Source organism: Coregonus clupeaformis, chromosome 31 (assembly GCF_020615455.1).
Source record: "Coregonus clupeaformis isolate EN_2021a chromosome 31, ASM2061545v1, whole genome shotgun sequence".
In the NCBI taxonomy this organism is placed as follows: Eukaryota; Metazoa; Chordata; class Actinopteri; order Salmoniformes; family Salmonidae; genus Coregonus; species Coregonus clupeaformis.
This window is the reverse complement of record NC_059222.1, coordinates 15,615,840-15,633,931: the sequence shown is the minus strand read 5'-3', so window position 1 is coordinate 15,633,931 and position 18,092 is coordinate 15,615,840. Positions and strand designations below refer to the sequence as shown.

Sequence of the window (18,092 nt, the reverse complement as noted above, 5' to 3'; positions counted from 1 at the left end):
GTGAGAACTAAGATACTTTAGAAAAATAATGTGGATGGTTTAGCTAAAAATACGAGACAGTCAATGTGGTAGTGTTTAACTGCACTTTGGCAAAGGCCCATATGTCTCCACTGGAAAACACCCCACACATCTAGTAATAAAATCACTGTAAAAACAGAGAACACAGAATAACTTAATTTTTGAAAACCAATCATTGGGTAACATCCAGTCACCCAGATACGAAATGTAGAAATATGTTTTGTAGAGTTTGTTGATACGCAAGCACTCGCACACACACAGTGTTGAAATAAGCAACAAGACTGTCAGGTTTTCTTAATAAAAATAATTCATTTCAGGACAACATATAAATAAGTATTGAAACGCACAATACAGATAATATTTGATATGAATAAATACTTAACAAACAAAACAAAGCTTTTCATACAATACCCTATTATTGAAAGGTTACACAAAAATGTATCTCACAACTTTTGCATGTTTTGTTACAACTTTGCGTGTTTATGTCTAACATTGGAATGTCCCTATGCATGTCAAGGAAAGTACCATCCTAAATTCCGGAGCAGCTTATTAAGTATTGTGCAAGTAGTATGTGATGATCTGAGTTCAGACCCATAACCAAAGAGCATGCACCCCTTTGAGGTCTCGTAATGAACTGACAACTAATTGCCCTTATATTATATTATGTTTATAATCTGATTAAAGCGCAGATCTCTATCTAGGCTACCATAAATCTAATCGACAAAATACATTTTTAACAGATGTCAAATATGCATATTGAACAGACATTTTTTTTTTCAACATTGCGTTGGTTAAGAGGTCACGAGAATGCTTTGTAGATAATGGCACGTTTTTTGGCAGGAATGAAAATGTCAGTTCAAATATATAGATATAAAAGAAGAAAACACAGGAATGTCAGTTTGCTTGCGCATATCACACAGGTGTGAGTATTGGAGTGAGGCATCGTGTGAGCAGAGCAGATTTCAGCAGAGCCCCTATGATGAAGAGATACTGTACTGCAGGCCAGGTTCTACGGGTGGAGAGGTATTTTACTGCAGGCTGGAGCCTACCAGCTCATGGTAGCTAAGAGCACTGGCTGCCATGCCACAGCTACATGGTGTGAACCAAGCCAAATGGGTGTGTCGCTCTTTCCCACAGGTGTATTTGTTTACCTTCTCTTCGCCTCCCTCCCTCCTCTGACTGAGGTATTGAGCTCTACGGGGATTTCTCCTGCACTTATGTTCTCTTTCCTTTCAAACACACACTCCTTTCTTCACTGGCAATCCCCTTGGACGAGATCAACTGAACTCTGCTCTTATCTTTCTCTGTAAGTAAGTCATTAACTATGAGTCTGTGTGAAGGTAATTGCCCAGCATTAACAGAGGCCACATATAGAACATACTGTAACGCGGTACAACTCTCAGGGCAAGCGGTAACTTGTATTTCTACAGTACAGATACAAAAAGTGGTCAACAGCAAACAAGAACACAACCACAAAAGGCAACAGCATCTGTACTGCCAGCAGACATCTATGCGGCGGTGGGAGAGGTTGAATATTATTGAGTTCTAACTATTGTTTTCTCTGTCATGTCACAGAACCTCCATGTTTGATTTCTGTACAAGTAGCACCATACTTTTAAGGGTCCTGCCCACTCGCAAACGCTCAGATACTGTACATTAGCTGTCTAGGTAGGTGCAGTTTTTTGAAACTAACTACTCCTGTTTAAACCAAATTTCGACTAAACAAACTCATTTTGGCAGTGCGTGATGGCTTTGGCACAACTTTGCACTTCTCAGAACTTTGGTCGATGACGTTCTTAAACAAAAGCTGTGGTTTATCACATTATTGTGTAGGTAGCTAGCTGCTTGATAGATAATTCCTTGGCCGTATTATTAAGCAGTTTACACATTGCGCTTTTTTCAAGATACAATCAGTAGTACAGCATGATACAGTATGTACTTAGATACATACTGTACATATGTTGTCAATTTTCTAACACATATACCTCACCTCTCGTCCTGTACACGTGAGATAATATAATTGCACTAAGAGGTATTCTGCCGGCCATTTCTACTGCCCCCGCTCTTCATGAACGCATTTTAAAATGGGCTTTTGGCCGTAAGGTCACTAGTTTCAGAGATGCATTGACTAGCATCGTGGCACGGCCATTTTAATCTTCCCCAAACCTTTGGGCTCACCCCCAGTATATCTGCTTAAAGAGGTCACATTCGTTACAGTAGCCTTGCTTCTCTTGGTTAGCATAGTGGTCACAGCCTTGGGTTTTACAGCGCTGCTTTGTCTTCTCTTTAGGTGCCCCTGCCCTCTCCCTGCGACTCTCTCTCTGCCCCCGTGTGTTCCGTGTGTGGCACTCTGGACACAGGTCTGTGCAGCCGGGGGAGATGTTACTGCAGCCACTTCGCCTGCATGTCGCCTGGGTCTGGGTCTGGTTCTGTCTGGTTCTGTCTCTTTCTGGTTTAGCAGTTCGCTGCAGAGAGAGATAAAAACAGAGGAACATTGTCACTTGTGGAAGCAAATCATTATATCTGACCTAAGACTTGTATTTACACTCTGAAACACTGTAAAAAATGATCTGCAATTCAAAATGTGCTGTACAGCCACTGGGCCTTGTGTGAGAGGGAGGGAGACACTCACCATGACAAGTGGAGGGGAGTGGGCGCCTGGAGCCCTGGTAGCAGCCTGGCTAAGCCTGGAGCTCTGCTCCTTTACGTAGCACTTGTTGCAGTAGCCCTCCAGCATGGCCTTGCCCATGGCCCCACAGCCCGGGCCCCGACAGCGTGAAGCGTTCTGGAAGCCTGCCTCCGACACGTGATGACTCTGGATTGGAGCAGGGGGAGGATGAAGGGTCGCCACTGGGGGAGATAAACACAGCAAAACCACACGTCAAACTCACATATGCCCACACACAATATCAACTCATCTTGAGATTCCAGTAAATTTGCAGCTTTCTCAGTACTGTCTGGTGTAAACATGTTGTTTGTTTCATGTTGTTTGTAAGTATACTGATATAAGTAGATTCATAGTAGACATGACAGCTGTGGGTTTGATGTGGCCTGATTCCCTTTGATGAAATCTATGTTTTGCTGGGAAATTATAAGAAAAGCATTTCTTGTTAAAATGACTATGAACAAGCGGCTGATTAGACTTACGGTGGTTGGTCTGATAGTCCATGTAACAGATGGTGCAGAATCCAAGATTCTGTTGAGTCCCGAAGAACTGGCATCCCAACCTCTTACAGGGCCGGCCTGACGTGTGGCCGTTGAGAGCCGAGGTGCCTGAGCGCTCAGAGTCCCTTGGCTGGGGCTGGGTCCATAACGACCCAGAGGAGGCCTCTATCCTGGCTGCTGCTGGCGGCTGGGGATCCTCGCCCCTCTCCGTAGCAGTCCTCAGGAGGCATGGGCGGCACAGTCCGTTAAATATCCTGAAGACCTTCTGGTGGCACACATCACACCTCTCCGTCTCCTGCTCCTGTCCCGCGCCCCACTGGGGCCAGCCGAGGTGAGCAGGCAGGGGGAGGACCTGGGGGTTCCCTGCTGGGTGTCCCAAGGGGCCAGCAGCAGCAGCAGCGGGTGCATTCTGCCGGGTGTTGAAGCAGCGTTCACACAGACCATCGAGCTCCATGCTGAGGGTGAAAATGCAGTCGGGCGTCTTGCACTTCATGGCGTGGGTCCTGCTGTACTGGCTGAGGCTGGGCGCCGTGGGTGGGGGAGGGACGGAGCGCGGGCTGGAGTACACCGCCCGGCAGCCAGGGGGACTGGTCCGTACTCTACTTCTACACTCCGGCTCACAAGCCTGACCACCACCTTTCGTAGGGACTGCCTCTATCCTCCCGTTGGGCTGGCCCTGGCGTTTCTCAAAGCACTCATGGCAGTGTGGCTGGGTGTCCACGGAGACGTAGAAGGTGCATCGTGGTGTGGCACAGCGGATCTCGATAAGGGACAGCTGGGACACGGAGAAGGGGTGTGGTCTATGGGGCTGGGCGGCCCACAGTTGGTCCTTGTCCTCCTGCCAGCGCTTATACTCGTGGTTGACCAACTGGAGGTAGTCCTCCATCAGGTTCATGTCCTCAGGCAGGTTCCCTTCATCCAGCCTGGGAGAGGCAACATGGAACACACTCAAAACTTCTGATAGGCTAATCATACACCTCTTGGCCAGGTCGTCAATATTGACAATTGGTTCTCAACTGACCCACCCGATTAAATAAAGGGTAAATAAAGAAAATACAAATGAAGTACTATTATGCCACAAACATACTTTTTAAAAACTAGATTTGTAGTGGTTTTCCTGATCTCTATAGTTCCCCATGCCTCTAGTGTGCCACCCACCTGGCAGCGTTGATGATGCGTATGGTGTCGTAGCCCAGTCCGATGACAGGGATCTCAATCAGCATCAGGTAGTCCTTCAGCAGCCTCTCCTTCTGCATCTGCTCCTTCTCCATCAGGAAGTGCATCTTGAGCTCCTCGAAGCCCCCGCGGCCCGGGTTGATCAGCGGCACCGCTCGGATCTCTGGGGCACACAGCCATAATAATAATACATTAATAATACATAGGTGTTAGGTATATACCACATTTATGGGACCCAATGACGCTGTACACAAAAACAGCACAAGAAATGACTAAATTTAGTAGGATGCGGTAGATAGGTTACATTCACACTCATTCTACAAGCACTCCTCAACAGGGTAATCTATCAATGACAGTTACTGTACACACCCGGGCCACTGTCTTTGATGGTGATGAGGGGGGCAAAGTGCTGGGAGTCGTAGCCGAGCACTATGGGGTACTTGTAGCACTCCCCTGGAAGCCAGTGCAGAGGCAGGTAGATGCCCCCCACGTTGAGGGGAGAGAAGGAGGAGCAGGATTTCATGCTGCGTAGCACCTGGTCTGTAAGGATACAGCCATGAGTTAGTCACTGGACACCATACAGCACACTGACTGCTTCTACTGCTATAGTAGACAGACCTACTGAAATAGGTACAGAAACTGCATACACCAGACCAGGGTCAAAAGCATTTGTCAAACACATTCAAAAATGTGTGCTTGTGTTTGACATGTAAAATGGAACAAATAGAGATGGAGCATACTCATCTGATGTAAACAGAACTTCTGATGAAATGAGTGATGAAAGGCTCCATTGAGAAAGGCTGTACCTGCGATGACGATGATGGGCCTGCGGAGGATGTTTGAGAGGACAAAGATGTGTATGTCTTCCAGGGAGTCAAACTGCAACCCATTGCTGCTGGACACAGGCGATGCCATTTTGATGATTTTCTCCCATTCCTCCTCCCAATTCTGAAATAAAAACACTTTGAGTTAGGCTGCTTTGAACATCATGATACTACTAACAGACCTGGGTGACACTACTAATAGGTGATACTACTAACAGACCTGGGTGACACTACTAATAGGTGATACTACTAACAGACCTGGGTGACACTACTAATAGGTGATACTACTAACAGACCTGGGTCAAATACATACAATATGTCAAACACTTTCAAATAATTCAGCTGCACTTGACTTAGCTTGCCTGGTACAATGGCACCAATGGAATAGGCCCAAAAGTGCAAACTCCAAACTAAATCAAGCACGCATCTTACTATACTTTCTAAGTATCTGACATTATGCAGTTATCATTATGCACCCATGTCTGCTATAGTAACACCATCCTAGCTGTAGCGGGGCCTCCGTTCCTCACCATGGTGCTGTACCGCAGGTCAGTCTGGGTGAACCCCTGAGACTGCAGCAGCTCAGTCTGGAAACGAGCTCTGAAGTTGCCCGTGTCTGTCTCCTTTAGTACGCAGTGCAGGGCCTTCCTCAGGACCAGGTCTGTGTCCTGCACCCCCAGCATGTACTGAGAGGCAGCATGGAGAAGACAGTTCCCATCTCCTGCAACACACATATACAGCCATGAGATATGGGGGTAGATATTACATACGGCACAGGATCCCCACTAGAACACGTGTAAACAAGAATAACATGACCTAGACTAGGGTAAGGAGGATATCAGATCCTTTATTAACAACAAGCCTGTGTCAACAAATGTGTCGACTGACTTTATTATGTTGACGCATTCAAACTTTGTAGAGCTCCGTCTGGTTTGAGCCAGGCACATACAGTGGATGTTAAGTTTATCTACAGTCCTTTAATATGAATCTGTGTTTATGTGAAATACAAACTGCCCATCCTCACATCACCACAGGTAAGACTGCGAGTCATTAACGGCAAAACTATCCATCACAGAAAAATACCTGTATCGCTTGGAGAAAATAGTGTAAAAGGAGAGAGGGGATTTCCAGAGAAGCTCTTGCAGCGCTCTGTAGGCATCCATTATATCTGACCATCATTCATCACCCTACAGAAGATATATAAAAAGGCCTGAGAAAGTTTGATATCACAGACTCTATCAGCATTGTTGCTTTGTGGTGTACTTTTACTGCGTTCCATTTTTTATCCTCTTTGAGAGACCAGAGAAAAACGTTGTGCAATTACTGCAGGTACTGTGGGCTTTGACACATTAGCCTGGTCCCATACTGTATGTATCAGTCTTCTATTGTTGCCATCATGCTATACAACATGGCTAAAACAGACTGGACCACTAGGCCAAAGACACATACAGTATTGGTTTAAACTCTAACTGTAGTTTAATTAGACAGTCATATGGTCCCTTGGCACGTTAACACTGAAACAACCTAAACTAAATAAGAGAATGAAAGAACAGCCTTCAGTGATGACTGGAGAGGGTGACAGACAGGGGCTAAATGAGTAAATCAGGTAAATTACGAGTTCTGTATGCAAGTTTAAGAAATCAAAGGTAAACTGTATGGAGAAAAACAATCAGAATTTTATGTTGACTCTTATTGCAGGGCGGCGGGTCTTTTTGTCATTGTGAAACATCAGTGAGTACGGTGAGCCTAGCTCGTCTGAAATACCCTGCTGCCTGCCACACTAAAGAGAGGAATTTCCCTGAGTGTGGTTCTCTGTGACTAAGTGCCGTGAGGCTGCCATTCAACTCTTTCTTCCCTTGTCTGCTGCTCCAGAGACATCAGACCCTGGACTTTCCAGAGGGGTGGAGCTTGGCTCGGTTGGAATGCTTTCTCTTTACGAGCTTCGCCGACGATCAGTAGAGGTCTCATTTTTGCGTGGGATGATAGATTTGGATATTTACACACGCCTATTTCTTTACTTAAAAGAGGAAGTTCTGAGTACTGACATGGAACGCCTTCCTCTTTTTTGTCTTCCGCCAGGCTGAAAACACCAGTCTGGCCCTGTAGAGGTGGACCCCATGTTGAAAACACCAGTCTGACCCCGTGTTGAAAACACCAGTCTGGCCCTGTAGAGGTGGACCCCATGTTGAAAACACCAGTCTGACCCCGTGTTGAAAACACCAGTCTGGGCCTGTAGAGGTGGACCCCATGTTGAAAACACCAGTCTGACCCCGTGTTGAAAACACCAGTCTGGGCCTGTAGAGGTGGACCCCATGTTGAAAACACCAGTCTGACCCCGTGTTGAAAACACCAGTCTGGGCCTGTAGAGGTGGACCCCATGTTGAAAACACCAGTCTGACCCCGTGTTGAAAACACCAGTCTGGGCCTGTAGAGGTGGACCCCATGTTGAAAACACCAGTCTGACCCCGTGTTGAAAACACCAGTCTGACCCCGTGTTGAAAACACCAGTCTGGCCCTGTAGAGGTGGACCCCATGTTGAAAACACCAGTCTGGGCCTGTAGAGGTGGACCCCATGTTGAAAACACCAGTCTGACCCCGTGTTGAAAACACCAGTCTGGGCCTGTAGAGGTGGATCATACCTATGTAATATGTGCATCACTATCATATATTTGTAATATGTGTATTACTATGTGCACCACTATGTAATATGTACACCACTATTATAACTATGTAATATCTGCACCCCAGTCTGTAGATACCTGCTGCCAGTAGAGAAAGGACATAGGCCTAGTAGGGATAAAAGGAAAGGGGCCTAAAATTTCAAAAAGGATCATGAAAAACAGAATGTTTTTCTATTTCTATCCTTTGAATAGTTTGATGTATGAGGAGAAAGCTTTCCGTCAGTAAAGGGAACATTCCACCCGAGCAACAACAAACCTCCGCACAGAACAGGAAATCTTGATCATGTTCCATCTTAAGGTTGAATCATACTGTCCGAAAACATATTTCTGGTAAAAACACACTATGCTTGTTGTGTTTTCAGAATCCTCATATGTAAAACCTATACCTGGGGTGTATTCAGTGATGTGAAAAGTTTTGACTGTTGCAGACAGAAATGGAATGAGATCTGACACAATTGCGTATTTTAAATGATAAATGGCAATTGTATCTGTTCTGCAATGTAACATCCATGCCCCTTACATTGGATCATCTTCAAGCTTTCTCTGTTAAGATAACTTTCATCAAACTTTTTATATATCAGTATCCTTTTTCAGCGTTATGATAGCCATAACATCCATAACGGTTGTGGATGTGACGGATATGAATTTATCATATCTTAGCTTCAAAAGTATGTGCATTCACCACATTTTGTGTGCTTGTTCTGATATGTATTATTAGGCTTTTACAGAAGCAATATTGATATCTCGAACATTATGTGATATTATTTCTCATACATGGCAGTAGTGTTTTTTAGATAGAAAGATGAAAAGAGTGTTTATCCACAATCTGTGATTAGTCCTGGAGTGTTATTCAAATGAAACCCCCCAAAATATGCTTACTTCATTCAGGTTCCAGAAAAGTGGATTGGTGTTATATGTACATCTAACAGCATATTGTCTCCTTTGCATAATTTAATATAATATTTTATTAAAAAAAAGGTGTAATACCAAAAAAAATTGACATTTTTGTGTCTACATTCAGTTGGTAAAGGTTAATTTTGATATATACAGTGGAGAGAACAAGTATTTGATACACTGCCGATTTTGCAGGTTTTCCTACTTACAAAGCATGTAGAGTTCTGTAATTTGTATCATAGGTACACTTCAACTGTGAGAGACTGAAATTAAAACAAAAATCCAGAAAATCACATTGTATGATTTTTAAGTAATTAATTTGCATTTTATTGCATGACATAAGTATTTGATACATCAGAAAAGCAGAACTTAATATTTGGTACAGAAACCTTTGTTTGCAATTACAGAGATCATACGTTTCCTGTAGGTCTTGACCAGGTTTGCACACACTGCAGCAGGGATTTTGGCCCACTCCTCCATACAGAACTTCTCCAGATCCTTCAGGTTTCGGGGCTGTCGCTGGGCAATACGGACTTTCAGCTCCCTCCAAAGATTTTCTATTGGGTTCAGGTCTGGAGACTGGCTAGGCCACTCCAGGACCTTGAAATGCTTCTTACGGAGCCACTCATTAGTTGCCCTGGCTGTGTGTTTCGGGTCGTTGTCATGCTGGAAGACCCAGCCCCGACCCATCTTCAATGCTCTTACTGAGGGAAGGAGGTTGTTGGCCAAGATCTCGCGATACATGGCCCCATCCATCCTCCCCTCAATACGGTGCAGTCGTCCTGTCCCCTTTGCAGAAAAGCATCCCTAAAGAATGATGTTTCCACCTCCATGCTTCACGGTTGGGATGGTGTTCTTGGGGTTGTACTCATCCTTCTTCTTCCTCCAAACACGGCGAGTGGAGTTTAGACCAAAAAGCTCTATTTTTGTCTCATCAGACCACATGACCTTCTCCCATTCCTCCTCTGGATCATCCAGATGGTCATTGGCAAACTTCAGACATGCCTGGACATGCGCTGGCTTGAGCAGGGGGACCTTGCATGCGCTGCAGGATTTTAATCCATGATGGCGTAGTGTGTTACTAATGGTTTTCTTTGAGACTGTGGTCCCAGCTCTCTTCAGGTCATTGACCAGGTCCTGCCGTGTGGTTCTGGGCTGATCCCTCACCTTCCTCATGATCATTGATGCCCCACGAGGTGAGATCTTGCATGGAGCCCCAGACCGAGGGTGATTGACCGTCATCTTGAACTTCTTCCATTTTCTAATAATTGCGCCAACAGTTGTTGCCTTCTCACCAAGCTGCTTGCCTATTGTCCTGTAGCCCATCCAAGCCTTGTGCAGGTCTACATACATCAGTTTATCCCTGATGTCCTTACACAGCTCTCTGGTCTTGGCCATTGTGGAGAGGTTGGAGTCTGTTTGATTGAGTGTGTGGACAGGTGTCTTTTATACAGGTAACGAGTTCAAACAGGTGCAGTTAATACAGGTAATGAGTGGAGAACAGGAGGGCTTCTTAAAGAAAAACTAACAGGTCTGTGAGAGCCGCAATTCTTAATGGTTGGTAGGTGATCAAATACTTATGTCATGCAATAAAATGCAAATTAATTACTTAAAAATCATACAATGTGATTTTCTGGATTTTTGTTTTAGATTCCGTCTCTCACAGTTGAAGTGTACCTATGATCAAAATTACAGACCTCTACATGCTTTGTAAGTAGGAAAACCTGCAAAATCGGCAGTGTATCAAATACTTGTTCTCCCCACTGTATATATATATATATATATATATATATATATATATATATGGTGTAAGGCCTCAGCCTATGCACTATATTATTAAGGCTAGCTGTAATGATATAGTCCTAAGCTACTATGCCTTCTGCTGTAATCTTAGAAATGTTCCAGATGACCGAACATTTGTATGTTTATTTCAGACTCCGTAACATTCATAATGGAGGGTGTAACATCCATAATGGTAGCTATTTTTTTCTAAAGTAATTTTGGAAATGGCAATCTTTTCAAAATTATCGTTTTTGTGTTCAACCAAGCCTTTCCTTCGAAATGGCTATCCATGTTTTGACCTAAGACATACAAACTCACAGACTTTTGCTATACATGTTCAGTCTCCCCAAAAAGCTTGTCCATTTCATTTAACATCCATAATGCCACTTATTTGCTTCATTCTCCACAATGCCAATATTTAGAATTTCCGCTTTTTGGGGGTTTACACTCACTCACCCTAAGGGTTACTATAGATGCACACATCAACATTTTTATTTATATTTTGTTTGTCCATTATGTGAAACATTAAAGTTGTGATTTTTGCTGAAATCAGGATGTGGTATTCTCAGTATTCTCGGTTAGAATACTGTGAATTCTCTATCAGCAACAGAATGACCATCCATTATTTGGCAACAGTGGGAATCACACAAAAAAGAACAAACAAAACACATGACAGACATGGGATTACTATATGGGAAATACCCACGTCAGACACTCTATACTATAATCCCATTCGTAACGAAAGAGATCGGATTTTCAATTACATAGTTCAATTGCAAGTAAGCATTTTGTTGGACGATGTATACCATGCGTATCCCGTACGACTAATAAAACTTGAAACTTGTTAGTTCAAAAGTGTATGTAAACAAATTAGTAAACATTATGGAGTGCGGACACTGACTCACAATGTCCTGCTTTGCCTCTCCTGTCCTGTTCTTATTCACTGGTCACCTTACGCAATGGATTCATTCCAGTGAGTCAGCAGCCAGCCAGCAACAGACAGAGTGGTCCTCCTCAGTCTGAAAGTCCTCTGCTGAAAGTCATGGCTGCTGTGTCATTCAGAGGAGAGGCTACTGTATACGTCCATTTCCCAAATCAAGGCCTAGCTGGGCCCTCCAGAAACTTCTATGAGAAAATTCTATCCTTTCATTAGGAAGGAAATATGTATCATGTCAAAGGTTGTTTCTGGATTGGATTTCCAGGAACACAAACTTTTGCTATCACTATCATTTTACTGGAAATACTGTAGTTTCAACATGTAGGGAAAAGCCAATAGCCTATGATTCATGTTTCATGTACTGTTACTATGTTATGACAGCATTAAATTACCAAAAGTTCAAGATGTCTATTCCACAGGTGATAAGATATTACCCTCAATAAGACAATACATAAACAAGCCTAATAACCTGGTTATATCTTCTCCTGACAATAACATTCCATCTTTTCAATGATTCAATGAAATTATAGGATTGACATGGTAACACACCTACGTGTGAGTCAAGACAGGTGGGGGTGTTTGCTGTATGATTTGTGAATAAAGGTCCAACTCACTTAGCTACTTACTGAGAGAAGGGGTATACCCAAACCTCCACTGCAAGGTATGAATCTAAACAGACGGAAACTGAGCACTACAAAGTTTGAATGCGTCAACAGAATAAACTCAGTCAACATGGTCTTTAGAACAATGGAGGGGAAATGATCAGTATGACACCATAGAATTTCTGCTTTGGGATCTCCCAAATAATTACCCTAGACGTCATGATTTACAGTAGATACGCTGAACAAATACTGTAAATCTGCAGATTGATGTTAGGTACCAGTCAAACCAAGAGCTGCTAATGGTAATTCTAAAAGATAACAAATCTCACCATTGTCATTTACCATAATGTGTGAGTACCAATGTTTCCCCTATATTCATTTAGCAGCGTTGGCCCACCACTTTTAAATGGATATTTGTTGGCTCAATGACTGGAAGTCTATGTTAACAGCTAGCATGTAATTGTGCTAATGCTAGTAGCAATGCAGCCCCCTCCCCCAAGATACTGTGCCACTGCTGCTGAAAGAAATCCTAGGGGAAACACTGAGTACAGTATGAGTAACTCTTACTCTTCAGTGTCAAGGTCTTTCAAACTCCTTTGACAAATATCCCCTCCCCTACTACCAACAAGGGGAACAGAAACCCAAACCAAACTAATACATTACCATTGGTTCTCAGTGGCACCATCTTCTTGACCTCACGGCACCAGTTGAGCTTCTTCTCCTGCTCTAGGGAGCTCTGCATGGCCCTGTCCAAGATGGCCGCCTGGATGACCTGTTGGAAGGCCTGGGGGAACTGGCTCATGCGGATCATCTCAAGGGTGTAGCGGTGCATGCCCCGCAGGTGGTGCATCAGGCCTCCGCTGGCTGCCGGCTTCACCACATCGTTGGGCACCCGCTCCCGGATCTTGACCGCTTTCAGCAGGTTACTCACAAAGAGGAACTTGGGCAGGAAATTCTGTCCCTGGGACATGGTGTTCACCAGATGTAACGTGTACCAATGCAGAACTGAAGAGGAGAGAAATAAATAGTTGTTGGTTGGTTTCATTGGCAGCACGTGGTTCTGATCACTGGACTATATGGGCCACTTCTAATACTAGACAAAGTGTGGGTAATGAATAAAGAAAAACAAGAGGGCTTTTGTGTTTTTTTCCAAGTTAGAATTTCCCCACAGCCTCTGCCGCCCCAATGGGACTGAGGCACATGACAGACGCCTTCTACAAACTGATGGTGATTTCCAGACCCAAATCCAAAGGACAGCTCTAGGCAGTGGCTAGTAGAAATCATAAGGCCCACTCACACCCACCATCACAGAAAAGTCACGCTTCGGTAATACTGACAATGATGCATAAGAACTGAACAGGTTGGAACTATTAAAAACCCTTACAGTTCTTTTCATTAGTCAAGATGGAGGACCATTGAAACAGGAACTTGAAAGTAATGTGTTTTAACCTCAAGAATAACACATTGCTCATCAATCAACAGTCATCTCCCATCGGTAGAACAGTCTGTCAGATATCTGTACCCATTTCATATAATATGACAATAAGCTGTTAAGACCTTATGGAGAGGTACCTACCTACAATGTGATCAAATAAGATATATACTGTAACTGTATATTATGGGCACCGTATACATTTTTAGATAGAACAAAACAATTCAAGCAACAAAACAATTCAAGCATCCTTCATCAATTACAGTATAGCCTACCTTGAAGGCGCATAATGTCATTGTAGGAGAACCTCTAAATATCCATGTAATAAGGAGACTGTCGCTCTTTCGATATTGGCAGACATTGAAGCGTTGGCACAATGGTGAGCGCTGCGGTTTACAAAAACACAATAACAGGAGTCTGCTGACGTTCGATTACGTAATTCCTCTGACAGCAACGGTTGAAACATTGTAACATTGCGTCGCGAGTATTGTCATAAATATAGTTACAATGTAACATTAATAATTTATTCCACTGGGCAATGTTTTTTTAATTGCTTGTGGGTGACGTCTTCGTAAACAATGGCTGTCAGAACCATGGCGCCCATGCCAACCCGCATACCTCTGTCTGTGTCCCCAGAAACTCAATGCTACGACCAAGGCCTCTCAATGTTAGCCAATAGTAGATAGATTTCAAATGCTAAAACGAAAGTGAGTTACAATCCTTGGTAGAGAAATATATAGAATATGAATGAATATTACCTGTGTAATATGTCGGTACTAAGACTACCAACAAAGCCTAAGGATGCTCCGGGTAGTCCTCTGCCACTTCAATCAGGTTAACCGCAGCAGTCCACACAGCGCCATTCAGCCTTCTGCACAATCAATTCTATTTTGGTGTGTTCACTGTATAGACTGTCAAAGCATAGATCACGTCCCCCAACTTAATTTAGTTAATGTAGACGGAGAAAAAACCCAGACTAAAGGGGATTTCCAGTGTTAGGGACTTTCCACATATCTCTCATTCACAACCTTCAGACGTAGTTACATCTCACACACAATAGGTGGTGTCTGAGCGAAGCGCCATTAGGCTACGTTCTCCGGGTCGTGTTCGTGACGAATAGCGTACTGAAATGCATGGTCCCACCTACTGTGCACAGACGAGCGTCAGTGAGCACAGAGGGAGCATCATTTTCTGACCCTTGTGAGACAGACAGCCAGCCGTATAATAAATAATTACTTTGGAATGAGAGAAGTCATGAATCTGACCTAAACCCTGAATTAGATTCATGCGTAAAATGTAGGCTTTGGCCTGCATACCCTAGTCGTATTATGGGAGAAATGTATTTCCACAATCCTATGCATTGCCATGAATAGAATAGAATAGAATAGAATAGAATAGAATGCAATAGAATATAATTGATACTTCATAGTCCAATTGGTTAGAATGGCTGCTGGTCTGCCTCTCTATCCTCTCAACAGTGTAGGTAGGCTACACATACTGTACTCAAGGATTTGCAAACAAATGTACATGGAGATAACTGATTAATCTCAAATAATAATTCTAGGGTGAGGGGTTTACCCACAATTCATTCGAGTTTATTAGCAAATGTAATGCATATAAAAGGATATGTGTAATTACACATAACCTCATGTCTACTCTATATAGACAATTGTTTGCACCAGCTTGCATAACCAACCCTTAGTTACACAGAGCATCATACTTTAACTGCATTGTATATAAGAGTGTGTAGTGTATTAAAATTATGTCTTTGTTAAATGTTTTTCATGAAGAAATGGAAGGTTGATTATTGCTATCCAGAGGGAATGTTTTAGGTGTAATACCACATATAATAGACAGGAAGTGTATTGTAAAACTGGCCAGAAGAGGGAGCCCATCTTGTTGCATTGGTTATAAATAGGGGTACACGAAGAAGATAGGGCAGAGCAGACATTAGAATTAGAGGACACTGCTCTCCTGGTGTCATGTCACCTGTTACTCATGCTGAAGCTTGTGATCTGAATAAACCTTATGATCAACGTTCAGTATGAGCAGACTCTTTAATTGATGGTAACACCTACGATTGACGTATACTACAAGTGTTTAGGTGCTCCCCCTCTGGTGTAATGCACAGTCTGATTAAGGTATTTTGCAGCAAATGTAGAGGAAGTCAGGAAAGAGTTTACCTGGTCCTCTACCAGATAACAACTGTGCAGTGCCGAACAAAATCTATACGAATTGCAATGGCATTATTGCTTATAAAATCCATGGTCCAAAATAAAATACGTTTTAAAAAGCTTGACAGACAGCTTGATCAATTAATCTGCAACAGTATGATGTCATACGGTATACAGTACAATACTAAAGTTGAGTTTGAGTCATTACTAGCACTGTGTCAATACAGTCAAAGAGGAAGAGGCGAAGAGAGAGGTTTTACTCTGCCCAAAATCTGTCTACGAAAAAAAGCTCACGAAGTGGGGAATTTTTGTATGGAGGTCAATCAGAGTGTCGAATTTGGTCAACCAAAAAATGTAATTGCTAATTTGCTACGCGAGGCTTATTTGATCGAATAGACGTTTCGTAATGGTTAGGTTGTTACAAATGCACTGATATAAGTAGATGCACGTGGAATTTTGGCAACTTTGAAAAAAACGACTTTATATGGGAGTTGTGCCTGTTGTCATAGAGATAGATAGAGGACTCATCATGAAAATAACCCGTTTTAGCATGGACGTTGCTAGTTAGGGCTTCCACCATTTTAAAGTAGTCAACTGGGTGGGGATTCCTATGAGTTGGGAGCAATCAGCCAATAAAGTAGAAGAAAATTTACTACTTTAACATGGAGATAGCCTAAATGGCGCCGCTAATGCTGTCACAGACGCTATAATGGCACAGATACAAAGATGAGTCCTCTATCTATCTCTATGTCCTGTTGGTCACACCCGTATCTGCCCTCTCATTTGCTAGAATGGTCCCACCTGATCTTGCCTCCTGCCTGCCTTCCATCTTTGAGGACATTGTTAGAGCGGTCACTTGACTATCTTTTCAATATAATAGACAATCTTTGCTATAGTCTAGCTAGCCTAAAGCCAATGCTTTGTGACATCAAGCCTAACCAGCAGTGCCATCTATTGGATAAAGTTTTTAAAAGATTAAAGTAATTTTTTGGAAATATGCAAAAAGTAACACAAGGGGGCAGACATGTTACATGGTGCGAATGTCACAGAATAAAAGGTGGCCTATCATCCAAATTGGCATAAGCAAAGCAGATGCTCCATGTTCTGCAATGGTTTAAATACTCCATGAAAGTACAAAACACAGATGGTACCAAAATATCTTACTCAAAAACAGTTCTCAACAGCATGAACTAGAATTGGGTGCTTAGGCATGTCTTGAATTTCAATATTGATCGGTTCCCTCACCATCAAGTGGTTGAATTCACTCCACATGTAGCTAATTAATAACTACAATCTTATTGTTAAGGTTGGTTACTGCTGTGTATTAATCCATGGCATATTAATACCAAGACAAAGATGAGAGAATATTGATTGATACATGGTATACAATGAGGGTTTGGTCCATATAGAATAAGAATTCTAATTGTATGGTTTGGTTTGGTCAATGGACCTTCAATGTGCACATGAAAAATATGCAAGTTTGTTCTTGCTTAGTATTTTACATTTATTGAATTCAGTATTTAGCCAACCCCAACGTTTCATCTGCTTCCTTTCTGAAGGGAGGCTGGTGATGGTCAATGGACTTTACCAATGAGAAATGTAACCACAGTCATACACAACAAATGCTTTACTGTATTTGATCGCCTGCCCTACAGTGCCTTCAGAAAGTATTCATACCCCTTGACTTTTTACAATTTTTTTGTGTTACAGCCTGAATTTAAAATTGATTAAGTTAAGATTTTTTTGTCAGTGGCCCTACACACAACACCCCATAATGTCAAAGTGGAATTATGTTTTTCGATTTTTTTTTACAAATTAATAAAAATTAAAAGCTGAAATGTCTTGAGTCTATAAGTATTCAACCCATTTGTTGTGGGAAGCCTAAATATGTGCTTAACAAGTCACATAATATGTTACATGGACTCACTCTGTGTGCAAAAATAGTGTTTACTTTTTAAAAAATGACTACCTATTTTCTGTACCCCACATATACCAATTATCTGTAAGATCCCTCAGTCGAGCAGTGAATTTCAAATACAGATTCAACCACAAAGACCAGGTTTTCCAATGCCTCGTAAAGAAGGGCACCCATTGGTTAAAAAATCAGACATTGAATAACCCGTTGAGCATGGTGAAGTTATTAAATACACTTTGGATAGTGTATCGATACACCCAGTCACTACAAAGATACAGGCATCCTTCCTAACTCAGTTGCCGGAGAGGAAGGAAACTGTTCAGGGATTTCACAATGAGGTCAACAGTGACTAAAACGGTTACATTGTTTAATGGCTGTGATAGGAGAAAACTGAAGATGGATAAACAACGTTGTAGTTACTCCAGAATACTAACCTAATTGACAGTGAAAAGAAGGAAGCCTGTACAGAAAAGTAATACTGAAGTAATACTG

At 42.6% G+C, this 18,092-nt stretch overlaps 1 protein-coding gene across 2 annotated transcripts; it reads right to left on the bottom strand.

The window, feature by feature from the left end:
* Positions 1–302: 302 nt before the first annotated feature.
* Positions 303–14,603, bottom strand: tnfaip3 (tumor necrosis factor, alpha-induced protein 3). Of its 2 annotated transcripts, XM_041858988.2 has the most exons (10): positions 14,270–14,603; positions 13,787–13,897; positions 12,743–13,084; positions 5,714–5,904; positions 5,166–5,307; positions 4,729–4,899; positions 4,342–4,522; positions 3,166–4,106; positions 2,651–2,868; positions 303–2,483 (listed from the first exon to the last, which is right to left on the bottom strand). In XM_041858988.2, the coding sequence occupies exons 2-10, from the start codon at positions 13,797–13,799 to the stop codon at positions 2,193–2,195; spliced, it is 2,490 nt and encodes an 829-aa protein (XP_041714922.1). In that variant the 5' UTR covers positions 13,800–13,897; positions 14,270–14,603; the 3' UTR covers positions 303–2,192. The 2 variants fall into 2 exon arrangements, with proteins under 2 accessions (XP_041714922.1, XP_041714923.1); XM_041858989.2 differs by lacking the exon at positions 13,787–13,897.
* Between the last annotated feature and the right edge of the window lie 3,489 nt (positions 14,604–18,092).